The sequence below is a fragment of the Equus asinus genome, chromosome 1 (genome assembly GCF_041296235.1).
Source record: "Equus asinus isolate D_3611 breed Donkey chromosome 1, EquAss-T2T_v2, whole genome shotgun sequence".
In the NCBI taxonomy this organism is placed as follows: Eukaryota; Metazoa; Chordata; class Mammalia; order Perissodactyla; family Equidae; genus Equus; species Equus asinus.
The window spans coordinates 169,416,517-169,443,774 of NC_091790.1; the positions used below are offsets into that span (position 1 = coordinate 169,416,517).

At 40.1% G+C, this 27,258-nt stretch overlaps 1 protein-coding gene across 6 annotated transcripts in view; it reads right to left on the reverse strand.

Annotated features, from left to right (window-relative positions):
* DOCK4 (dedicator of cytokinesis 4) overlaps positions 1–27,258 on the reverse strand; it is a 429,709-nt gene that overhangs the window by 128,474 nt on the left and 273,977 nt on the right. For all 6 annotated transcript variants that reach the window (XR_011503969.1, XM_070512024.1, XM_044764600.2 and 3 more), the window contains exons 16-22: positions 26,763–26,869; positions 12,230–12,386; positions 6,701–6,798; positions 6,506–6,589; positions 6,232–6,332; positions 4,077–4,158; positions 2,851–3,021 (exon numbers count right to left, since the gene is read on the reverse strand). Coding sequence is in view for 5 of the 6 variants with exons in the window: in XM_070512024.1 (XP_070368125.1) it covers positions 2,851–3,021; positions 4,077–4,158; positions 6,232–6,332; positions 6,506–6,589; positions 6,701–6,798; positions 12,230–12,386; positions 26,763–26,869 (800 nt within the window). In the remaining variant the exon portion in view is untranslated. The remainder of the gene's footprint in view (positions 1–2,850; positions 3,022–4,076; positions 4,159–6,231; positions 6,333–6,505; positions 6,590–6,700; positions 6,799–12,229; positions 12,387–26,762; positions 26,870–27,258) is intronic.

The window sequence follows — 27,258 nt, forward strand, 5'->3', positions numbered from 1 at the left end:
GATGAGGGCAGAAAGACAGTTGTACCAGGGTATCTAAGCTAAGGATTTTTACTGCAAATAAAAATAAAACTACAATTTTGTTTTGACCTTCTTGACAGCCAAGAAAATAAAGAAGGATAATTAATAGAAATTTGGGGCAGGGTTTTGGGCCTCAACGCCTTCTGTTATTCCTCTTCTTCTCCTGGGGTTCCCAGGGTAGGGATCTGTCCACGGAATGGGAAACCACTGCTACAACAGCTAAGTTAGCAGCAGTTCTGCCTAGGTCGGGGCGCCCAAGGACAGAGTCATTAGAGAGCTGGGCTTACTTAGGTCAAGGGGACTAAATGAGCCTCCTACTAGGACCAGGATGGCCAGATCTGCGGGGCAGCCGTTCATTGATCCAATAGGAAGGATGGCTGGGATGGCTGCTCTGCGTCCAGGAGACAAAATTTGCCCTCAGTTGTAGCCCACATGGAAAAAATGCAAAATGGAGCAAGAAAACTGGGTTTTTGCCTTTACGGCAGACTAACAATGGATATTCTTGGCTCTGGATGTGATAGGCAGAGTTCTAACATGACCCCCAAGACCTTTGTCCCATGGTGGTGTTCTCATGATTACATCATGTTACATAGCAAAAGGCATTCTGCATATGCAATAAAAGTTATTAATCATTTGATCTTAAAACATGGAGCTTATCCAGATGGGCATGACCTAATCACATGAGCCCTTAAAAGACAAGTTTTCTCCAGCTCGTGATGGGTGAAGTCAGAGAGATCTGAAGCATAAGGATTTGACATACCATTGCTGGCTTTGAGGATGGAGGGGCCACATACCAAGGAATGCGAGAGGTCTCTGGAAGCTGAGAGCACCCCTCTCCCCGTCTCACTGTTGGCTGAGAGCCAGCAAGGAAATGGGAATCTTGGTTTGATAAACACAAGGATTTCTGCCAAAAGCCTGAAATCTTGAAAGTGAATTCTTCCCAGGGCCTCCAGATAAGCCATCAAAGCCAACACCTTGATTCTGGCTGTAGGAAACCCTAAGCAAAAAATACAACCAAGCCTTCTGACGTACAGAACTGTGAGCTGAGAAACAGGTGTTATTTAAAGCCAGTAAACGTATGGTCATTTGCTATGCAGCAATGGAAAACTAACACACTGGATCAATCAGCTTAGTGACACCTTCCTTCTTGGAAGAGAGAGCTATGAAGGTGTGGGGTCAAAAGGGAACCTGGAATGGGAAGAGGTGGGTAGCATTCCTTATCCTCCCAAAATACAGAGGGATGAAGCGCTCATTGCTTAATAAAGAAAACTAACCACATCATCATTTTATATGAAGTTTTTCTTAGCATCAAATTAAAATAAATTATCACACCAAAATTTACAAGGAAGGGATACTGCACAAAATAATGCAGAAAGACTTCAGTGGAGTTTACAAAGATATTCAGAAAATTTATGTACACATTTTATACATTATCTCTTGATAAAAAGCTAAAGTCAAGAAAAGAAGAATCTAATACAGCTCTTTGAAGACACTAAAGTTGTTTCACTACCTTGACTGAGTGATGGCACTTGGAGCATCAAGGGCAGTGGAAGTCAATATGTTAAAGAGATAAAAGGAGATCTGCTCTATTCCTTTGTACCACAGCAGCCCAAGTCATCTCAGGGAGACTGCTAGGATTCAATGGAAAAACAACTGAGGGAAAGGAATATTGCTTTATCTTTAAAGAAAGAAAAAACCTCTTGTATCTCCAGGAAGACATCTCAGTGAGACACTATGACTTAAGGTTACTCTTAAGAGTAAAGAAAGTACTTTTCAGATATAAATTAGTTAAGTTTTGTCCCTGTAACTGGTAAAGGTTAAAAAGAAAAATTCAGAAATGGAAATACAAATTTTGAATAGTTTCTGTAGAAGTAGTGAAGTTCTGAGAACAAAAGAGCCCAAATTGTATCCTTGCCCAGATGGAAGACCAATCCACCTCTGTAAAGAAGAGAGTAACAAGAACACCCCCCAAACAGTCAAAAAAGTATGGCATTATTATTGGAGCGTTGGTACATTTTTGGTGTTTTGCTATTTCACATTATGCCTTCCAAATATGAAATGGTACCAAATTATAACAATACTATTAGGGATCTAGTTTTGTCTTCTAATCTCCTATCTTATGCCCCAATTCTCGATAATTATAAGTCTCTAATTTCCAGGGGATGGTAGCAAAGAGATTGCTTCTCCATCTGACAGGTTTTCAACCAAGTCATTAAAGTATACGAGAAGGATTAGGAAAGTGCAGAGAAAGATTCAGAATTATTTCTTGGAACATGTCCAGGGCCATGTGATTCAGAAAGTGGATGGATCCTGTTCTTAAACAAAACATGTGCAGCTACTGCCAGTAATGGAATTTGGCAACAGTCGCTCAGCACTAGCCATCTAAGATCAGGCCCAGGATGATCAGGGTCAAGTTAAATAAAACAAAACAACACGCAGTTTAGCCAAGTCCAATATAATGAGTCTCAACCTGACAGATTAAAATGCAGTGCAGGGCTCAGGGAAAACCGCGGCAACTGATTGGCTCAAGGGAAATTCCTTCTCCAAGGCTGAAGGGAACGGTGAGGCTAACCATCAGTATGTGTCCTGGTGACTGGAATTGAATAGCCTCTCCAATCAGTGGGAACAGTCCAAGGAAAGGCAGCCAGCTTCTGTTCCGCCGGAACTCAGAAGCCGGGGGGCTTTCTAAAGCCCATATCAAGTTGGTTAAGCTATAAATATGAACCGCAGCTAGGGATTTCTCATTGAGAAAACATTCACTTATGCTGCTATGTAAAAATAAACAAACTGCATTCATTTCTCTTCTATTCAGCAGAGATGAAAAAAAATTACCTGTGACTGAGATAACGCTCCAGACCCTTTGCTCTCTTGAGAGAGAAAGAAGCGGACGGACATAAGGAGCTCCTGAATGCAGCAGCGGAATTCCTCTTCGTTTTGTCCACCAGTGGCGAGGGAAAACAGCCTTCGAGACTGCACTATATACTTAAAAATATATTCTTGTGCCTTTTTAGAATAAAATGTTTAAAAGGTTAGTTCCAAGAGAAACCAAAGTATTATTTAACAATGACAAGCTAAAAACTATGGTACAACATTAGACTTTTAAATTATTGATTTAAACACTAAGGCCCCATGAGATTTTTGAACAGTATTTACTTGTAGGGGAAGACCCATTTTTCTCCAATGCCTAATGAGAGAAAATGTACAGATAATGTAAAAAATCTATGTAATTCTCAAGAGGTCCAAACATTAAATGTTTTTGATCCTCAGATGGTTTTTTAATTTAGTTAACAAAGAGATAATAGCCTGCCTTTCAAAAATGATCTTGCTTTGCTGGGAAGTCCTCTTGCCACTTGGTATTTTACCTTCAATCAGACCAAAATGATAAATTTATAATTAATAAAATGCTTGTTTTATAAAAGGCATATCTGTCTCGTTTTATCTACTGACATCAAATAGGGTGGCACTCAATAATAGGAATCGAAGACTGCCAGGGCAGTTACTGGACAACCCCTTTAAGAATTTGTATTCTTTCTGAACACGTTTGCAAATAATGTATTAGCCTCTCCATATACACTGAGCACATAGGGTCCAGAGATGCAGGCAGCGTTAAACCATGGGACCCAGTAAAACCTCAGGTTTCCTCTTTGTGATCCCTGCTAAGCCACTCTGTTCTCTCCCAAAGTTTAAGACAAATGGTTCTCAGATGGTCTCTGTCAGGGTGGTAGAAGCAAGAGCCAGGAACTCCTAAGCTTAACTGCCCATCTATAGTCTTCTCTCATAAACTCTCCCTCCAGCCAATCCTAGACTTCACTTCAGGCATTCTGGAGCCCAGAGGAGTAAGGATACAATCCCGAGAAGGTTCCACTGGGCGAGCCTGTCAAAACCTCTTTCAGATTTCAGCTCTGGAGCAGCCATAAACTGATTAAGATCCTTGAATTGGAGTGTCAGTAATATATCATCACCAATTATTGCCCGTGTGCAGGAAACCAATTAGTTTAGCATCACCATGCAACAGCTCTGTCAGACTCCGATGTCTGCGATCGACAGTGTGTTATTACCTTCAGCACCTCCTGGATGTGCTCTTGCCGCTCAGCTTCTGTTATCCTGTCCACATACCACTTGAGCACTTTGATGAGATCTCTAAAATACAGGAGGAAATGTGCAGAAAGTAGAACTGTAGACATGGTCTAATTCTCAACTAAATGCCAACAAATCAAACACTTATTTTTATCACGAGGAGTCTTCTCTTTCCATCAGTTCTCACATTTTTATGTCAGACTGCTATAATAATTTTACAAAATCTGCATACCCACATCACTACCCTTTTCGAAGCTGAAGAGAGAAACACTTCCTCCCAATGAGATTCCCCTCAGTCTGGACATATGCCATCGGCCCTACTGTTTCTGGCAATGCTTCCAAATGGATAAGGACAAATACCAGAGAAAAGGACTCTGGCCAAGGAATTGCCTGGAAGTATGACTGTCATGGTCAGTCTTGGACAACAGCTAACTGGGATTTCTTCCTCAGTGACCACATCGATAGCTGGATGAAACATTCAGCTGGAGGTAAGAAGGGGTGTGCCAAGGGATGAAGGCAACACCTCCCCACTTCAAATCACATCCCCAAGGATTTATCAAGCCAATCCTCTGACCTGTGGTAAGACCAAAGCTTACTGTCAAAGGGTCCCTTGGTAGGAGAAGAATTTCCAGAAAAGCCAGGTTTTAATGTTTAAGAAACAAAAATTAAACAAAAGCAAAAAACAACTATTCTCAAGATTGCAGTCTTGCTACCTTTAACTTTGGTCAGTTCTTGGTTTCTAGGAAATGGCACAATTTTTTTAAATGCTTCTCTTTTCTCTCAGTCAGGGAAGACTATATGGACACTATTTTGAGGATAATATGTCAGTGCCTTTCTGACCACCCCCAGCCCAAGAAGATTCCACAGGCCTTATTTTTCTTGTTAGGACTGATTATCCTGCTTTCCTGGCCAACCTGATGTCTTAGAAATAACACCCTTGTTCTCCAGCTTCTAATGATAATTTCAGTTGGAAGTCGTGATCCCCTCACACTAGGGCCCAAATTGTTAGGCCAAGTGGCAGAGCCAGGCCAACATTTCAAAACTATTCCTGTTGTTACATTTTACCCTCTGCAAAAAACACGTTGACGGAAGGTCACATCTTACAAAAATAACTCCATCCATTCAAACGCTAGAGGCATAAATCTTAATATGCCATGGTCGGGAATATCCAAAGTAACAGGATCAAATGCTTATTTACCTATTAATCTTTTGCACATCACAAAGATGGGGAAAAAGGGGCAAAAATCTGATTCCATGCTCTTTTAACACACCTCTAGGAATAGATGATTGTGCACATACAAGCGCACAGGTGCTTAAGGTATAAGGTAAAAATGTGGGCAGAATGGCAATGACAGTATTGGAACAGGGAGAAAGAACATCGGGGTACATTCCAGGGCTGTATTTAAGCAGGACCTAACACCGGGAAGATGTTATGCATAGGACAGAAAGAGAAAAGCTGTTGCCTTCTGGCAATTATCAACTAGGATGCATGGAGGCAGGTACTAGCTAAAGTCTGTCATTCTTCATTCACTTTTAGCCTTGCTTGCAGAATGTGAGCTGAGAGGAAGGATGAGCAGTTAAAGTGGCAGCTGGTCTCAAAGGGTAAAGTCCAGGACTGAACTGCTTGTGGCCAGGCACCAGGTCTCATTAATCAGCACAAAGTATAGTGCCTGGCATGTAGTAGGCACTCGATAAATATTAACAGCTGAATGAATGAATGACTTTAAAAAGCTATGATGGCAAAGGCTGTTTTCCCTTCATAATTCTTTTTCAAACACATCTAGAATCATCAAGGAGTGTGGTGATTAAATGGGACACTTGGAAGCCAAAGTGAAATCACCAGACATTTCAGATCAAAGAATATCAAGCGAAACAGAGACAAGAAGAAAACACATTATATTTTAGGTTTCAGGAATAGAATTCAGGAAGTTCTTTTTTTTTCCCTTTTAATCAAAATAAGTTCAAGCCATTAAAAAAAGGTGTGTGAGAAAGGAAGATGCTGTCTCAAGAGACACTTCAGTTGTTGTGCTTCAGTTCTTCTTACACTCCCTTTGAAATTTCCCTATGTTGCTGGTTCTGCTCAGAAAAGCGCAAAAGGAAGTGCTCCTAAATCAATTACAAGATAAAGGGCCTTACCTGTATGCAAGTGCCCCAGCAAAATGGCTCTCAATGTAAGTGTCCATTACAGGTTTAAAATGATGAAATTTGCTATCTTGCAGCAAATTTATTATGTGAACCTAAAAAGAAAATTGAGCTTTATAAAACTGAATACAAACCAAGAGGGGTTTTTTTTTGGTTCTTTTTAAGTGAACTCTTACGCTATTAAGTACACATTTCCGCAACAGGCTTATGAAAGTGAAGATTGAGAGACAACATTGTTAAGATATAATTAAAGTGAATTTAAACTCACCAAAGAATCAAACACTTTAGACCCATATTTTTGGGAGTTTTCATCTAAAATTCCAAATAAGGTATCCAGTGTATCTTGCAGAAACTGTTAGATAAAGAAGAAGTAAATGAATAAGTAAAATATCATCTGTTCTTCCCCTCCAAATATACTTTATCCCATGAATTTCCAAGAGAGGGATAACGAAACAGCAGGTACCTTTACTATTTCTGAGCCATCGATTTCTTTTAACTTAGAGAGACAGCCTGTGATCTTGTCTGGGTGGGTTCTCCATTTCAAAAGATCAAGCATATCGCCTTTCCAAACAGAACAGGAAGGTTAATTGCCTTAATAGAGAACAGTTCCTCACATCAAAGTGTTCTACTGGTAAAGGCTGAATTCTCCAACATGTTGCCTGCCCCTCCTGGTCATCCAAGTTTCAGGCTCCCCCACACCACGACTAGCCATCTAACATGGTATTTATTACAGCGTATTCTAATTATTTCTCCCTTCCCAACACTCCTGACACACAAACTCCTACTCATCCTTCAGTTCTCAGGTTAGCCGTTGCTTCATCCAGGGAGCCTTTGCTGAAATCCCAGGATGAGCTAGCCGTCCCTCTGATGTGCTCTGTCGTATTCCCAGGACTCAGAACAGAGCAGGCACACAGCAAGCAGCTGACAAATTATTTGTTGGATAATTTTCTGTCTCCTCTCATTAAAATGAAAGTTTCTTGAGGCCTGGGAACCTGCTTTATTCATATTTGTCCCCCCAGCACAGAACACTCCACCTAAAAACCAATTCCACCTGGCAATGAGCGTCTTCTTGATAATATGACCCAAATCTGGCAAGACTTGCAGGTCCCTGCACAAGGATGACAAGCCCAGTCAATTGCTACATCATCCAGTGAGCCTTTGGACCTGAGAGGGCCAGGTGCTGGACTCCTTGGTCATCTTCCATCCCAGATTCTGGGTAAGCTCAGAGCCCAGTTCTTCAATTTCCTCCCCTTCCTAAACTGACAACACATGGGCCCTCAGACTAGCAGGGTCCTCGGAGAACCTCTTCAGCTGGTGAGAGAATAAATCCTTCCCTCAGCTTTCCCAGGCAGAAGTTAGAAAAGCTCCTGAACATGGTGTCCAGCTTGACTACTCTCCAAAGGAAGCAGGAAGCAGTGGCGTCAGGAGGCCAATGAAAACCTAAGAACTGACAAGGCTCATGCTGGCAGGCTGGGAGTGCTCAAGGCAGGGAACTGGCAGGGCTGGCCGCCCAGTGCCCAGGGGAGCGGAGACTAGAAAGGCCAGAGAGAAGCCAGGAGGGATTTTCTAGGCTCAACAGTAAGAAATTTACTTCAAAACACTTGTTTCAAGAGAAACGCAAATGGGACTTGCTGAGAGACAGAAAGACCGACACAGAAACAAAAAATTTAAAAAACCCAAGAAATCAAGGAAATAGTTATGATGAGAAAGAAAACCCATAGTGCACAGAGATGAGGAAAAGCCTAAGAATCTCAAGAGGAAACGGAAGCAACCGGCACCAACGCCAGATTCAAAAGAAAAACCTCAAAAAGGACTCAGTAAGAAGAAATTTAGTAAAAGGAACATTTATCTACAACAAATGGGGACAGAGAGGAGGAACCTCTAGAATCACAAAGATGAGGGAATTGAAAAAACACTGACTGTGAAAAAGAGATTTATGATATTTTCATAAAGAGAAAAACCTGAAAATGTTTAATATTCATGTCTAACACAGACATCCTGGAGTATGATTGAAACCAAAAATGACTGGTTATCTTTAGAACATTAGGTATTTCTACAGCGAGCCCCGCAGTGGCAGAGGCTCTACTCCATTATCCTCCCAGGCTGTTTACTGCCGCCCTCCCACCTACTTCCTACCTCCCGCATCTACCTTCAGGATACCTCTCTTCCCAGGCATCTTCACTTTTATTTTTATTTATATACATATTTTTTAATATTAAATTAGACATACTTTTTATTCATTTATTTTTATTTATTTTTTGGTGAGGAAGATTTACCCTGACCTAACATTTGTCGCCAAGCTTCCTCCTTTTGCTTGAGGAAGATTGGCCCTGAGTGAACATCTATGCCAATCTTCCTCTATTTTGTATGTGGGATGCCACCACAGCACAGCTTGATGAGCAGAGTGTAGGTCCACACCCAAGATCCAAATCTGTGCACCCCAGGCCACCAAAGTGGAGCATGAGAACGTAACCACTACACCATCAGGTGGGCCCCTTTCTTCTCTTTTAAATTTCCCAATGCATTTCCCCCTGCCCTTCACTCTTCCCTTCTTGCCCCACCTCCACTCCAGCTCTCACTCTGTCTCCTTGCTCTCGTTCCCTGCCCCCTTAGAGTGAGGCTGTTGCAGCGGTGTCCAGGGCTCTGCCCAATGTAAGGAGTGGAGAATTTGTGGAGGAAGGAGGTGGCTCTGCTGACCACAAAGTGGCACCACCAGTGGCCACAGTGGGGAACCAGGAATAGGACTGTTATCAGCAGAGCTGGAAAACAGATGACAGTGGCGCAGACAATCAGGTCAGGATGGAGCTGTTCATCTTTCTTGCAAGAAGTCTGATGAATCTCTAGATTGTTCATTATGGAACAAAGGAAGAGTAAAGTAGTATGTCTGTCTGGACAAAACTAATCATATATGGAAAGTACTCAAAGTCAAAATTGTCATCTCAGGTCTCTATTTTAGCCATTTGAAGATACATTTAATTGCAAATTAGGGGATATGACCTACAACTGAAAATGTGAATTTTATACCTTCTATTTGATAAGCATTTAGGTGTACACTGTACGCCTAACCTACCAAGAGCTATAAAATAGGCGGATTACATGATCCCTACTCCTCTTTTTTTTTTAAATCACAATCTTAGGAAGAGATTGAATGAACCACTTATTATTGGGGCGAGAAGGGGATGTGGGGAAGTCAGTAACTGTGTAACTGTTAGACTAAATTTAGCATTGTTTTTATTTTTTTCTAACTTTTTCTTCTCTTTTGTTGGTGAGGAAGATTGGCTCTGAACCAACATCTGTTGCCAATCTTACTCTTTTTGTTTGAGGAAGGCCTGAGCTAACATCTGTGCCAATCTTCCTCTATTTTATATGTGGGATGCCACCACAGCATGGCTTGATGAGTGGTGTGTAGGTCCACGCCCAGGATCCGAACTCATGAACCCTGGGCCGCTGAAGTGGAGCACGTGAACTTAACCACTAAGTTAACGCCGGCCCCTTTTCTTAACTTTTTAAAAAGTTATGTTTAACAGCCCAAGGAAGCTAACAAAGAAGTAAAATAATCTCTTTCCTGATCCCTACTCTTAAGGAGTTTAAGATATTCACTTCATCTGGCAATCACAGATGTCTAGCAGAGTACTCTGGCCTTGGTACGCTATCCAAGAACGATGCTGGAATGCAGACACAGGGCAGAGACACATACCTTACAGATCCTGAAATACAAATCTGCTCTAGGAAACTGTTCCCAGAGACCACATCACTTACTAAATGCCCAAATGTAATGGAAATGGGATTTGTATATTTTCCAAGTTGAGTAAAACGAATACAAAGCAATCTAATTCCAATTTGGAACTGAATTACTTCTATAGAGAGAAGTGTGTCTAGCATGTAAATTTCAGAAAGATCAACTAACTTCCTTCCTCTTTCCTATCTCTTTGAAACACAGTATTCATTCCCTGGCTCATTTTTGAGCTGCCTTACACTGACGAGGTTAATCAAAGTCAAAATGATAATTAAGCACTTATCAGCTTCCAAAAATGAGCCAAACATTGCCTTCCATATAGTGAGATGTTTAATGTAATGATTTTGTGAAAAGTTTAACCATATATTTTCCTGAAAATGTTCTCTGCTTTTACAAAGTAACAACTTGTGATTTTCAGGATTTGGTTCTCTCCATTTTATGTTTGCAATTCTGTCTAACATCCTAAACTCTAGAACTAGAATAAATTAAGGCACAGGGCCAAATATTTTGATGGCAGAGACTCTGTCGTTAGGTTTATCTGTGTGCTTGGCATAATAATGGCCCCCAAAAGTGTCCACGTCCTAAACCCTGGAACCTGGGAACCTTACACATCAAAAGAGATTTTACAGAAGTGATTAAGATAAAATCTCTAGATTTTAAGATAGAAGGATTATCCTGGATTATATGGTGGGTGCAATATAATCACAAGGGTCCTTAAAAGATGGAAGATGGCCAGGGAGAGAGACTTAAAGAGGCTATGCTGCAGGCTTTGAAGGTAGAGGAAGTGGTCATGAGTCAAGAAATGCAGGTGGCCCCTAGAAGCTGGAAAAGGTGAGCAAAAGGATTCTCCCCTAGGGCTTCTAGAAGGAATGTTGCCCTGCTGACGCCTTGATTTTAGCCCAGTGCAGTGGATTTCAGACTTTTGACCCCAGAATTGTAAGATAATAAATTTTTGTTGTTTCAAGCCAGTAAGTTTATAGTAATTGTTACAGCAATAGATAACTAGTACAACCTGAAAATATTCCAGTGGAGACAGTCAGTTAAATGTCAACCTAGGCTCTACACCAGATACACAACTAACCCACATAGGATGAATAAGAATTCCGTCTAAGGGAATCAATAACAAGTTGACTTTCTTATCTTCATAACCTCCATGGAGGTAGATTGGCCTCATTAAAAATACCTGAAGTTTGCTAAATGCTTTATATTAATTACAGAGTTATGTCAATAGAGGTTTTATTTAAGTAAAGTCATAACCACCGAATACTGATAAAGTTTGGTGTAACTTGGCATATCTTAACTTGGTGATAGCTACCTTCAATCAAATTTACTAAACATAATCACACAGTTGAGTTTTTAAAATATTTCTCCAAAAACACTTTTGGAGGGGGAGAAACAAAAACTAACATAAACGTGAAAGCATCATTTGCTAACATCCTACGTAAATATAGTAGCATTGCATGAGAAATTGTTACGTATTTTAAAAGTGGTCAATATTGAAATGCTACATTTTGCTTCTTTTCTGATTCCATGTTCTAAGAGAAGAAATACATTTCCTAATACAAATGCTGTTCTATGACAGAAAAAAAAACTAATAACACAAATGTTTAGGCACAGGAGCACTTTAGGAGACACAATACTTTATTATGAAGTGATTCTCAACAAAATGAATCTGACTTCTTAATATGGCGTTCAGGATGCTAGCCAGAAGCCTTATACAGCAACCACGAAGAACTCAAAAATGTTTAATTTACTTCCTTCATTACAGACAACGTTTTCGTGACAATTTGCCAAGGAGAAGAGCTTGCTTTATTAATCATAACTTTCTAAACAATCACTGACATAAAAAGTAATGCTAGAATAGAAAAGCAATATCCTTCTAATTAAACAAAAAATAGGCTTTATTCTAAAGCCTGCAATTAGCACTGTTTATGGAGCTATAAAACATGAGAGATTAAGGTGGTAGTATTCTGTCTTTTTCTTTTTTAAGCAGCTGGCTTTTGATGGTTTATTTGAACAGTTGTATACCTGGGTTCCAAGACTGGGATAATTTTGAAGCCCTTAAATTACACACATTTAACAGATCATTGGGTCACTACTGTTTCCATTTTATTGGAAATCACAGACAGAAGGATGAACAATTTTTCTAGTGCAAAGTTCTTAAACATAACGTTGATGTTTATTGAATATGCCTACCAAAATTCACATGAGTACTTAAGTACTAGGGCTTTCAAACGAAGCAGTATTATACATTACCATTTTGTGTGAGTTTTGTGGAACACAGGAAAGATGTTATCCAAAAAGATTCCTTTGTAGCCTTCATGGTTTGATTATTATTCCCAAGGAGAATGCCCTTGGAAAAGGGAAGTTTGAGGTAGCGGGTAGTATCCTGAAGATTTGTGTTTTCTTCACACTGTTAACAATATTTAAAAAGAAAAAAGAAAAGGAGGGGGGGAAAAGACCTCATGAGAATTATTAAGCATAATTTCCATTTCTAGTGTTTATGAACTGGGAAACATTCCAAACAGCAATACGAATAGAATTTGGCTTTTAAGTAAAATGCAACAAAAATGTATAAAAGGAATTAAGCACGGATTTTGGACTCAGATCCATCTGGGTTTGAATCCCAGCTCTGTTACCTCCCACACAAGTAACTGTATCAAGTTCTTTAACCACTCGGGATTTCCATTTCTCTCTCTAAAACCTCACTGTGTTGTCATAAGAATTAGATTCCATAAAGCCTTTAGCACAGTGCCTGATACATTGGAAGTGCACAAGAAATCACACTTACAGTGGCCACAGCATTTTTAAAAAATGCTTAAATTCTTCCAACATCTTATCTAAGGCAGCCATTAAACAACTCCTTACTTTGAAAACTGGCAAGTAAAGGAAACCGTCTCTCAGGGTACTCCAATAGAGCCACTATGTGAGGGATATCTCTACTTGACTGACAATGCCAGCTAACAAATGTAAAAGAAATGACAGATTTAGAAATACAGTTTCATATTCCCAAAGTAATTCTTTCTTTAGTCAAGGATTGTCATTTAGTGCTAAGACCAGCAGGAAAATTGTGGATGAGGAAATGGATATATGATGCCAATGTAGGAACACTCACATGACTTTCTACTGGCTAGAGGACAAATATAATTGCACGTGGGGAGATCAGGTGATTGTCACGCCAATGCAGGACAGTGCAAAGAAACATATCATCATCTACAACACATTCTTACCAAACAGCTGAACCTGAATCTATCACACCTACAGAGGCAGCTTGCGCTTCATAGGAAATACAAGGGACAGAGTGACAGGCTGAACAACACTACGGGGAAGCAACCAGACAATTCCAGAGGATGGTACTTTCTGAGGATGCTTGGCTTTGTCTCTTCAAGTCAATTGTTGTGGAAAAAGGGATTGTTCTAGATTAAACAACACTTAAGAGATGTCAGATGCAATGTATGGTCCTGGATTTGGACAAACCTGCTGAAAAGATTTCTTTTTTTTTTGAAATTTATTCATTGACTAAGCTCTAAATGAGGTAAAAAGTCAGTGATTGGAAAAATCATTAACTGAAAAACTAGATTAAAAAATATACATATATACATATTATGAAGCAACCAAGATGTCCTTCAGTAGGTGAATGGATAAACTGTGGTACATCCAGACAATGGAATACTATTCAGTGCCAAAAAGAAATGAGCTATCAAGCCATGAAAAGACATGGAGGAAGCTTAAACGACTAAGTAAAAGAGGCCAACATGAGAGGGCTACATGCTGTATGAGTCCAAGTATACGATATCCTGAAAAAGACAAAACTATGGAGACGGTAGAAAAAGATCAGTGGTTGCCAGGGGTTGATGGGGAAGGATGAATAGGCAGCGCACAGAGGATTTTTAGAGTAGTATGATATTATAATGAATATATGTGATCATGCATTTGTCCAAACTCACAGAATGTACAATACCAAGAGTGAACCCTAAGGTAAACTATGGACTTTGGGTGATTATGATGTGCCAATGTAGGTTCATCCTTGGTAAGAAACACACCACTCTGTTGAGTGATGTTGATAATGGGGGATGCTATGCATGTGTGGGGGCAGAGGGTATACGGGAAATCTCTCTATCTTCTTCTCAATTTTATTGTAAACCTAAAACTGCTCTAAAAATTTATATATCATATAATATCATTTGGGTAAAAAAATCCATACAGAGAAACATCTAGAAAGATATACACTAAGGGATTAATAGTTAACATCATCTTGGTAATGAAAGTATGGTGGGCTTTTTTTACTTTGAATTTTCTATATATTGCTTTTGTAACAATAAGGTGATTTTAAATTAAAATTTTGAGAAAAAATACTGTAACAGATATAGAGCTGGTATAGCTTATATTATTCTGAGTATAAATTCTAAAATTCATATGAACTTTATTCCTTAAATTTGTTCAAATATTTTCAAGGCTAGTGTCCTGGTAACAGGCAGGAGTTTAAAAGCACAGAGTCACTTTGGTATTGTAGAGTACTTTGTGTGATTCACAAAATATACGTATTTTAAATTTTAAATAATAAATCTTTAAGAAAGACTTCTCTAAGAAGTTTAGAGAAACAGAATCAGAATATTACAAGATGTTCTTACTAGCACACCTGCCCAGTAACAGGAGTACCAATAAATACAATAGACAGCCTCTATAATTCTCTTCTGACCTTGTAACTTCAAATGCTTTCTTTTATTACTGCAAGATATTTCATATAGACAGAAGAGTTCACAAAAAACACACATATATGGTTTAAAGAATAACTACAAAGTGAACACTTCCAATGCCTTCTTCAGAAAAAGTGCTTACGCAAAGTGATGTTGTAAAACCCTGGGTCACCGTCCTCTCCTCTCAGTCTTGTTCTTCATATCAGAGCTCGGTATAAGCAAGTCATAACATGAGTCACCGTACCCCCCACATTGATCCTTTTTCCTGCCTGGATCTGGTCTATGGGGTTAGGAACATGCTCTGGTCTGCCATCCCTAGCCCGAGTTAAGCTCCATACGTGTAACCACCACTTCCTATCGGAACGGAAGTCTCATGCAAACGTAGTCCAGACACACTATCCAACTATTTCCAGGCCTCTTCCCCGGGACCTGGAGCCTGCCCTAGCCTGGTATGCTTCATCTGTTCACAGATATTCTGCCCCTGTAGATAAATCTCTTCTACCCCCTTCCCCCAACTAACTGCCTGGCTCTTGAGCACTTCTGGCAGCCTCTTAGAATTCCTGCTTCCTGGGTTCATCTAGCTCCATTGGTAGTCATGACCTGACCACTTCTGGGATAGAAGATATGATGGCTGTGTTGTTTCCTTAGGGGGCACTGTGAGTAGAAGACATGGCTGCATTCTCCTGGGCCAGTCATTGTAGCCAGGTTAGTGCCACCAACCCTGCTTCACTTTACTTCTCCCCTAGCATGGGAGGCCAAGACCTCAGCATCCAGTCCGTTTAAGTGTGACACCTTGATAGCTTCTTACAGCTAAACTCTAACACCCTCACTCAGGTACAAAATACAATAATTAACATAAACATTACTCTGGACACAAAAGTTATTTCAAGACTTTCTACCAAGAATACTGGGGTGCGTGTGTGTGTGTGTCTGTGTGTATGTTTTGGTGGGGAAAGCAGGGCAGGGGTGGGGAGAATTACACCCATCAATTAGTAAAGAAAAGCACGTAATCATTCCTCGGTGTTTATGAATCGTTTGATATAGTATTTACCAGAGGTTCAAAACTGATTTTTTTTGTCCAGTAAGAGTCAAAGGCAATATGCTAGGTATGGGGCTAGAGTTGGAGGTTTTAGTCTATTTCTGAAGAACTTCAGTGGCCTGCAGAAATTGCAGAGAAAGTCTCATAGCATATCTTTTATTGTTCTCTGAGGTTTTCAGCACGCATCCTTAATGTACTACACAACAATGGACATTTTAAAAGCAATTCATGCAATTACCACGTCTGAGGGCTTACTAAATGTTAGGCACTAGGGAGGACTTTGCCTGTGTTTTCTTATTCTCAATAATAACGCTGTGAGGTCGAACATTGGAACCTGAGGAGCTAATGTGATTTGCTCAATGTCACAATATTAGTAAGTGTCAGAGACAGGATTTGAACTAAAGTTTGTGTTCACAACTCCTATGCAACAGGTGTGACCACAACTACTCTTCCACTGTTGTTTTAACCAAGTTTTGAGTTTTTCTATAACAAATTTAAAATTTATTGATTTACAGATATATTGAATGGTGGGTATGGCTAAGAAAGACCAAAAAAAGTTCACTTTTCAACAAAAGAGTATGATTGTGGCAGACCCCCTAGGAGAGAGCTTAGAGTGATTTAAAGAGCTGAAATAGTTTCATATGTAATAAGCCTATGAGCCTTACAGCAAGATGGCTAGTCTGTGTTCTGAAACCACACAGGGAGCAAAACGGATCATATGACCTGGAGGCAGTGGGGAGGAGGGGCAGGTAGGAGCAGATGAGGCATGACACAGGAACTTGGGAATACAACAGGTGAATCAGAGATCACTCATTCATTCATTCGATGAGAGAGAATTGTTAGAAGAGAAATGGGGTTGAAGAACAGTGAAGAATAGAAATGCGGTTCCAAAAGGTAGGCCCCAAGGGCAGGGACAGGTGTGAGCAAGAGTTTAAGCCTAAAAGGTTCTCCAGCCCCTTAAGAAGAAATGCACAGTTTACCAGAAGACGCTGAGGAGTGAGGAAGAATCAGCAGTAACTTCCTCAGGCAGTCTGCAGCCTGGTGGGAGAAGGCTCTGCACTGTGAGCACGGTTCTGAACCAGGTTAGGGACTGCAGAAAACAAATGGGAATGAACAATCTCCTCCTTAGGTGAAGGGCAAAGAGTCAATGAAGTCATGGAAATGAAGCTGGACGAGTATGGCATGACACTGCCTGTGCTTTAGTGGGAAATATCAATACTAAGAGTTGTGGTTGGGTGGTTGAATACCTGCGAATCTGAGCAATGCAGGCTTAACAGCATGAGACTGACGCTTTGCACGAAACTACACTGCATGTGAGTTGATAAGATGGTTTTGTCACCACAGTAAAATCCAGTTATACCCCTAAATTAGATGGGTGGTTAAATATGGATCACTTGCATTCTGGGGAACACTTGTAAAACAACTGTTTTGGTTTTGGGATAGGGACATTTTTTTCTATCAAAACCAGCGTAGGCATGGAACAAGGTAATACGTATATGAGAATAATAAGACACTGTCCTCTCTGTTCTCTTGTGACAGACACAGCTCAAGTGTTACTGGGGTTACAGTAGACATACGATGATAGCTAGATGAGGGAACAATTAACTGAGCCATTCTTTCTAGGAGAAATAAGGCAACATGACCAGTCTCATGAGGCTGCTACTGGGTTGTGGGAACAAAACAATGCCATTGTCATAGCAAAGGACAATTCTCTGTGTTTGCTTTGATAGGCTGGGATCTGTGCAACTCATCTTAAAATGGCATGAAGTTAATTTATTACAAATTAGAGAGGAGGGAGACGAGAATCAGCTCTCTGCTTTACTACTCTTGAGACTGAAATCAGATCTGACAGGAGAGCTGTGCTCCTGAGATTCTTAGAGAAGAATTAAAATGCAGACTTTGTGGTAGGAGGAGTAGTCTCAATCTTCTTTAAGATTATATAGCACGGTACACAGTCTATTCTTTGCCCAGAATTAGAATAAGTCAGTATGGTGATGAATGGTGCATCATGTCCTGCGCTACTTTTTTGACCACTGTCTTAGGCATGTGAAAGAGAACAGCAATGGTCAGTTATAAACAGTGTTCTAGAAATGTGATATCTGCAATAATGTAAGCTCTGTGGTTGAGAGATGAACATCTACAATTTATTCAGAAATAAACTGGTACAGAAATTCATAGTATATTAATCAAATTAAGGGGTCTGTAATTTGCAGGAAGTAGAGAATTAAATTTAAAAATGCAGTAAGTTAGACAATCCAGTTGGAACCATATATTACCAGATAATGAAAACCAGATTTAAATAGTTATGGCAGCAAAATACCTTCTTTTAGGGACTTTTTAAATATGATTAGGCATCTTTAATGACATTATTAAACATTTATTAAATTCCTAATATTTGCCAGTCCTTTAATTCAGTATTAAGAATGCAACAAGGAAATAAACACAGTTCCTGTCCTTGAGGACATTACACATCTGACCTCTGCTCTTGCCTGTTAATACTGATTACAAAGCTGTGATAAAGACCACTGGATTTCAGCTCTGCCAGGGAACGGAAGAAAGGCCTTATGGGAAAGGGACTATTTGATCTCAACCATAAAGAATAAGAGGTTCACCAAGTAGGCAAGGGAGGGAAAGGCATGTTATGTGGAAGAAACAATACATGCACGTAAAGGCACTGGAACAATACCAGCACGTGTATAACACTATGGAGACAGGGCAATTAAGTGCAACAGGGGATCCTGGACTGGATTCTAGAACAGAAAAATGACATTGGTGGAAAAACTTGTGAAATCCAAATAAGTTTTGTGTTGACAGTATTGTACCAAGGTTAATTTAGTTTCAATAAATGTGCTATGGTTATATAAGATGTTAACAGAAGGAGAAGCTGGGTGAAGGGTATATGGGAATTTTCTGTACTATTTTTGTAACTCTTCTGTAAGTCTAAAATATCTTAAAAAAACAACTGTTAAAAAAGTACAGGTATATTCAGACAACTACACGTAGTTTTTAGTAAGGCTGGAGCATGGGATTTTTCAACACAAACGCTTGGGACTCCCCTAGACCTCTTAAAATAAGAAAAAACCAAGTGATTCTGATACTTGCCTTTGGTTCACATTCTCTAGGTTAAAGCATTAGCAGGAGGTGGAGCTGACCAGTCATGCAACCACCTGTTCAGATACAGGGGGCGGGTGGGAGAAGTGAAGGAAATGCAGGTTTCTGTTCACAGCAGGGGTAGATGGAGGTGGGATAAAAAGTCCAGTTTTGGGTTTTGCTGAATTTGAGGTGTCTCTGGTGAATCCAACTGAAGATGTTCAGTAGGCTGGTAAAAGTACTGGGCTAGAAGTCCAGATCTGGCCGTGATCAGCAGAGACACGGCAAATTAACCCATGGAAGTGCATGAGATGGTTCTAGAGTGTAGGAAACACAGATGGTAGCCAAGGATTAAATCCACAATAACACAAATGTTTAAGGTGCAGATAAAGAGTGACGAATCCTCAAAGGAGAAGGATGAAACTCAGGAGAACACTGTCAGACAGATCAAGGAATGTGGGATTTTCAAGAAGGGTAATCAACAGTGTTACAGGCTACAAGGAAGACAAGCAAGGAAAAATTTTGAAAGGGTATAGTGGCTTTGACTCCTAGGTGGGTGACCTTGAGGGAGAAATTTCATTTGAGCTGTGGGGAGAGAAGCAGCCTGAGGAACAAATGGAATGTAAGGAAGTAGAGACAGTGAATGAAGACTGGCTTTTCCTGTAGGCTGGCTATAATGGGAAGGGAAGAGGGAGTGTGGTAGCCATTAAAAATTTTGTGTGTTTGTTTTGAAAGGAAAATGCTTGAGCATCTTTATAATCTGAGAGAATACTGCCAGAAAAGAGGAAACTAAAGTTACAGTCTCAGGAGCAAGAGGAGACATTGGGTGGAGCAGAGTCCCAGGGGAGTCAGGAGGGAGGAAGAGCCTGAGGGAAGCAGGTGGAAGAGTTCGCCTTGGAGAGGAGTCTTGCCCCACCCTCTGAGACAGGATGCAGGAAGGAAGGGAAGGATGCAGATTGCAGTGGCAAAGGAGAGAGCATAGGAAGTTAAGGAAGTCCTGTCTGATGGCTTCTGTTTTGTCTGTTAAGTGACAGGAAGTGGTGGGGTAGGGAGAATGGTAAAATTTTGTAAATAGTACTTGTAGAGCCTGAGAGACGGAACCGATTAATTTGCCTGCAGTATTGATGGTCCTGCAACTATCCCCATCAGGCTGACGGTAGCCTATAACAACTGTATGATTTCCTCTAGTAATGCTCAACTGCCTAGGGTGGGATATAGAAGGGAGAAATGTAGATAGACAGATCCCGAGCTGGTTTCTTCTTCCCCTGTGGGCACAGCAGAACTAAAGATCAAGGGATACTCTGGATAAGAAAAGGAAGAAAGTGAAGTCAGGTAGGGTCTATTGGAGGAGAACAAGACTGAAAAACAGGTACAGTCAGAAAATTGGAAGGTTGAAAGGTTATGGTCAGGATATTAGGAATTTAAGATTTTTCATTAGAAGTGGTTCTGGATGATTTCATCTATCCATGCATCCATCTACCCATCCATCCATTCAGTGTTTATTTAGCACCCACTTGGGAGATCCTGCTGGCTGGGAATGAAGCAAGGCCCATGGAGAGGCCATAGCGAAGCAGAACACAAATGAAGGTCACTAGAATTGTAGTGTCCAAGAAACAAGGGGATAGGGCACTGGACAGGTCAACCAGAAGGAGAAGACAACTTTGAACTAGGGGCTAGGCTGACTGTGGGAAAGTAAACAGCTGCCCCTCACCCCCACCATCCCTACCCTCTGCCCTGCTGGCCAGCAAAATACATATTGGTGGAAGACAGTGACTAGGATGGGTAGAAAGTTGCAGCACTGTATGGAATGAGCCTTATGGAGGGCAGGGAAGCTCTTTACAAGAGGGTGGAAAACCAGTATCTTTAAAAGCACTGGGGCATTTAGAGGCATCTGACCTCCAGGTACGGGACACAAGGACTCAGAAGATAAGCTCATGTTACTCCAGAAGCTACACAGGAAGCTCTCTCAGCAGACAGCTGGTGTCAGTTAAGGCAGAGCATTTTGGGCAGACTGAAAATGTAGTGGTATTACTTAGTTAGAATGAAGCAGCTTTCTGGACATCACATTAACAGCCTTCAGTGCTCAGTCCAAGTCCACCTATTAAATTATCTCAGTCTTTTGTTTGTTTGTTCAGCTTGGCATGCTGCTATGCTAAACTTAGGTCAGATACTTTTAATTTTTTTGTTGTTTGGCAGGTGTTCATTTTTTAATTTCTTTCACAGTGTGTAATGAAACAAGGGTTATGTGCCAGTTCTCCTATGTCCAAGCCCAGAGTGGAGAGAGATGTTTCTGGCTTGTCTAACATTTATTGATCATAGTTACAGGGGAAGTTTCTTTCAGAACAGTTGGAACAGCATGTTGAGCTCTCTGGGTAGCAAGATAGGTGGCAAACCCATCAGTGTATCTTAATTTTTCACTCATCTCATATTTTCATTTTACTTATGAATGCAAACATACTATAGGAAAGGGTGAGTGGAGAGCAACAGCCTTCAACTGCATCTGAGTCCATCTCAAAGACAGTGGCCAGTGAAGAGTGGCTGTGCTGGACTTCTACAGACCAGGTGGGGAACTGAGATACAGCATAAGAAACTGAAAATTTGTAGGAAGAAACTATGAGCCACAAAGGGTTGATGGACAAACCTTTAGTTAGCAAAGGTAAAATAAACAAACCTGCCACAGACTCTTGCAGTCTAGGCCATCACATTAAATTAATCCCTCTCCAAGCAGCAAACAGGATCATCCTCTATCTGGCTGATTTCTTACCTGGCCCTTCTGCTGCTCAGACGCATTGGATCAGGAAGCCAGTAAGCACCACTCTAAGGAATCAGATTCTCTGCTAAGCAAAACCCCAGCCTGGCAGAGCTCAGTTGTTTTAGCCACGGTGGTGTAAATCAACAATGATGAATTTGCAAAAACCTTAATTTCTCAAAGGTAGATTGTATCACTATTATTATTATCATTATTATTATTTGCTTGTTTATTTTACATACATACATGCTGGACCTGAAGGTGTTTTAGAATGTATTTCCAAGGACTAAAAATCCTTCACTAGCATAAGTCAGAATGGGGACTTGAGTGCATAGCTATTAACCTTTTTTGGATTCTCACATCATGCTCCTTAAGAGACTTGACTTTTGGAAAATGAATTCCCTTATGCTCATTATTTCAGTCTCTTTTCTTAACTTGCTTTCCAGCAGGTAGCTGCAGAGGGGTAGCCAAAAATATCCCTACAAAGTTAAGGAAAACAATCCTACCAGAATGCAGGGAAATAAGATTAAATCCTGTTGTTAGCCAATTAGTAATTCCAAAGGGACGTTTTGGACTTAGCCATCAGCCACGTGGAGATATTAATGTTCTAAGATCTGTAAGAGGGACTCTGGAAGCACAAACTCTAAAGGTGACTAATCAAGTTATTTCACTTACCCTTCTAGAGTTATGACATTCAGATTTTTGTAGATTTCAGAGTTTATTTTCATTGGAAACCACTCCAAATATGTAATCAATCATGTAAAGTTGGAAATGACCTTGAAAAAGTCTTTGCCCTTAGGGTTCTTTAGCTCCTGTCCTAAAGGATGAGTCCAGGTCCTTGCCAGACTATTGACTGTTAACACTTCTGTGTGGACAATTTCCTGAAAATACACACAGAAGTGGAGTCCAGCCATCGCCCAAAGAGAAACTCTCTCTCACAAATTTTAAGCTCAAATTAGGTTATTAACCAGTCTTCAACACAGAAGCTTTCTTCTTAGCTTACTGCAGGATTGAGTCTTTTAAAGTAATACCTTACATGAGCAGCAAGTAGGTTTTAACTCTAAATATCCCAGTATGAACCACAGTTACTCCCTGTATCATATCTGCAAGAAAGAATTAAAGGCACTTTTTTCTTATGAGGAAGATCTGTTGCTAACATCTGTTGCCATTCTTCCTCTTGTTGCTTGAGGAAGATTGTCACTGAACTAGCATCTGTGCCAATTTTCCTCTATTTTATGTGGGATGCTGCTGCAGCATGGCCTGATGACTGGTGCTAGGTCCACACCAGGGATCCGAATCTGCAAACCCCAGGCCACCGAAGTGGAGTGCATGAACTTCACCACCACGCCACCAAGCCAGCCCCTAAAGACACTTTTTTGAGAGCGTTTGTTTTCTACCTCTCATCCTTTGATTTTATAGACAGTACCTGTCAATGAATGATACAGAATATGGTTTAAAAAGATCTAAGACAACTGATATTTCTTCAAAACCTTACCATAAACATTATTGTCAAGATTATACGACAGAGGAATGGTCTTTAGTTAGATGAAACTCCAGAATTAAATGGTATAAAACAAAGCTAAGTCTAACTTTTTGTCTCTTCCCATTTTTCTTTTTTCAAAATGAATAAAGATTTTAATGTTATAAAATGACACTTATCCACTAACAAAAACTAAGCAATGTAAAAATAAAAAGAAAATCAGTGTTAATATTTTAGGACATCCTTCCAAGTATCTCTCTATGTAAATACATATATATGGACAGGCAATTAAACAATTTTATAAAAATGGTATTACACCAAATATATGTTTCTATAAAGTGTGGTTTATCAATATAGCATAAACACTTATATAGAAATTTCCACTAAACATGATTTCAATATAGTCATGCACCACTTAATGAAGATATATTCTGATAACTGTGTTGGGCAATTTCATCATCGTGTGAACATCGTAGAGTGCAGTGACACAAACCTAGATGGCACAGCCCACTACACGCCTAGGCTGTATGGCACTAATCTTATGGGACCACTGTTGTATATGCAGTCCATCATCTACCGAAATGTTGTTATATGGTGCATAACTGTAAATACGTAGTATTTCATTCAAAACACTATTCAAAATATTCAAATTATGGATATAAGTAATTTATTTAACCACACCTATGTTATTGGTAATTTTGATTACTTTCAAGTTTTTCATATTTTAAGGAATCTACAACGATCATCCTTGGATCATCTTTGCTCACCTTGTCTGATTATCTTCTCCCAATAAATACCAAGACATAGGATGGCTGAGTCAAAGGATACCCACATTTAAAATTATCTATGTGTTGCCAAACTGCCCTCCAGAAAGACCACACCCTTCACATTTCCTCTATGAATGCAAGACAGTGTTCATTTTCCCCTTAACCTTAGCTAATTTTTCATTGTATTTTTTTAAAATAATAAATGCAAGCCTACAATTATCAGCAGGCTATGTGCCTTCCCGCCATGGCAGAGGAAGAATAAGCATTATGCTTACAGTATTTTATAGTCATAAACTGCACGTGGCCTTAAGCTGAAATTGAACTTCTTGGCTCAGTACTATGGAAAAGAAAATCATGGCATCAATTAGACCAAAAACAAAAGTTGTTATACTTGGTGAGCATTCCATATCTCTTTAAATAAGCAACTATGAATAACCCTAATCATAAGACAACTCAGCTACTTAGGGTTTTCTGTGGAACTACTGCCTCCTGGCGGGTTTATGTAATGTAGGTCTGCCCAAAATTAGACAACCTACAGACGCCATCCTGAGCCTCCTTTGTGGTTGAGGAAGATCATTGGGAACATCCGCCCTTTAAATTATTCAAGCTCAAATAAATTTTCCTATGCTTTATGGATTAGAACTCAGTGTACTTAGCAGAAATTTGTGAATGGGCGTGAGTGGATTCAAAGCTCTGACTCAAAGTCCTGTCTTTGAGAAAAGTTCTGGCCCTGCTAACAGGCACCCCTGGTAGGCCTCCGTAATGGTGTAGAATGGTTCTGTCTGGGCATCAACACCAGCTGGCCTCCTAAATGCTCACATGGAGAAGTAAGTTCTGCTACCTGACCTCCTGGCATTTTAAGCATATGGCTGTCTGTAATCAGCAACTGAGAATCTTAGTATTATTTGCACTGATTGAGAAGAGTCAAAACAGACTTGACTGAAAACTTCGCATCTGCCCAAAAAAACACCCTCTGACCCACAGGTGAGAGCACCCACACATGATATGAAATATAGAAGGGATTCATTCTTCTATATGTTATTAGGAAGCTGGGAGGCTAGTTTTAATTATCTTAGCCCTGCCTTTGCTGAGTCAAGATTTAATGTTACACAGAAGCAATATTACAAATATCCATACAAAGTACCATTTATGCCTTTTGGAAGGTTGTAGCTGAAGATGTTGCCTGTCATATTACGTATGTCACATAGGGAGACTCAGACCTAAAAGTGAGATAAATAGATCATCTCAGGTGTCTAGTACATTTAGCTCCTCTGTTCGCTTTACTGGTCACTCTCCTTTAAAATATTTTTTCTTTGTATTTTAACATCGTAAGCTCCTTTAAGTCATCTTTTGAAGTAGAGAGATAGCGAGTGCCAGAAATGGAGGGACTTTAACTGGTTTTTTTGCCTTATATTCCTGGCACCTAGAACAGTGCGTGGCCTGTAGTTTGCAGTCAATAAATGTGTTTAACAAATAACTAGAGAATGAGTGATTAAAGAAATATACACATACATACACACACACACACACACAAATAGAAAAGGTGTGTTGTGCATTGATACTCATTTCATTAGCAATAATCCAAAGGTCAAGAAAGTTTTTGTGTATAATCTCCTCATTCATTCAATAAATCTTCATTGCCCATCTACCACATTCCAAAACCCCTCTGACACAGCTGTTGCTCTTGAGGAATTCATAAATCTACTGGGGTGAGCCAAGGGATGTTCAGATAATCATGGAGCATGTAATGAGTACAATGGTAAGAGGTGTGTGCAGATATCCACGAACCTGAGGGGAGGGCATTTGGCCAGCTTGGAATACAGGGATAGGTGCTGGGGAGTAGGGACTGTTATTATGAAAAGGATTGTGGCCAAGGTGAGCCTTCAAGGATGAGCAGGAGTCAGCAGGGGCCGGGGGGAGACAGGGGAAGGCATGACTCCAGGAGTGCCAAGGGCAGAGAAAGGAGCAGAGGAAACCAGCAGGCAGGGGGTAAGGAACTAGAAGGAGCTGGAAGAGGCTGTGGCACCAAGTAAAGGCTAGGAAGTGGGGGCTGAAGCAGTAGGGAGTCAGAAGCCTGGCATACTCCGAGAAGACTGCAACTGATCCTCTCAGAAATAGGGAGCTTTCCAGTGGGTATAAATTGGTAAATGGCCTGGTTAGATCTGCACCTTACATGGGTCAACCCTAATGGCTGGGTGGAACTTGGACTCGAGGGAGACCCGACTCAGGTCAGCAGAACTAGTTAGCCCAGGTGAGAGTTGATAAGAACCCGGAATGACACGTGGTTACAGGAATAGAGAAATACAAAGGAGAAATATTTTGCAGAAAATTGTGTACCTTAATTCTATATTCTATATTTTATAGTTACTAGTATTTCTATTCTATACTTCATTATTACTAGTATTCTCAGATAACCGCTAAGGATCTCTTGTTTTTCTTTTTATTTCCTACTACAGGATACTTTGTTCCAAATGTTTTTATGATAATTCTTGATGCAAAAAATAGAAAGTAATAACTGTTAAAGTTGTCATGACAAAGTACAGCCACTTCCCCGCTTGCTTAGAGAGAGCAGCAGACAAGAAAAACGTAATGCTGACCTTGCTAAATTCACCTCCGGGGGAATACACATCTTTAGATAAGACAGTATGCATTGGCAATATTTAAAACTTATTTGTAAGGTTTATTTAATCCTATCACAGCAATGTAAATGACTTTAAGGTCAACACATAGACTTACCAAATAGCTACTCCTAAATTAAGATGAAATTCTAAATCATCTTTAAAATATGTTTTAGAATATGACATAGAATATAGACATAATACTTTTAAAATGACACTCTCCCTGCCAGCAATCTTCCAAAAAAGTATTCTTGCCAGCCATTTTTTTCTCTTCTCCAGAGTGATGATAAGATAGTTCATAATTCAACCCTGTTTTTCACAGCTGTCACCGACATCTTAGTGACATTACCTTATGCACAATGAGCTCATGAGTGCCATCTGGAAGAGTCCTACCATCTTCCTGCATCAGAGGGACGAAAGAGAAACCAAACAACTTCTTCTCTCCTTTCTCTTTTGCTGTGGGACAAAAAAGAAAAAGAATTACTTGTTTAAGCATGTGTGCAAGCTTACATACCTCTGTTTAGATACAAAGATTGTCAAGAAGCATGATCATCAAAAAATATAACCCACCCTCACCAGCTTCTTTTACGCAACAGAGAGCAGCCTTTATGATGGGACCTCTGTCTACAGTAGCCACCCTCCAACCCCATAGTCCTGCCCTGTAATTTTCAAGTTACATTCCTTGACTAATTGTTTTCATGGAACTCACTATCTGAAATTATGTTTAAAAAATTTGTGCATTGCCTGTTTCTTCTCCTCACATGCCACCCTCCACCCCTGGATGTAAGCACCATCAAGGGCAAGATTGTTGTCTGTTTTATGCTTGGTAGTTCAAAGGGTGCCAA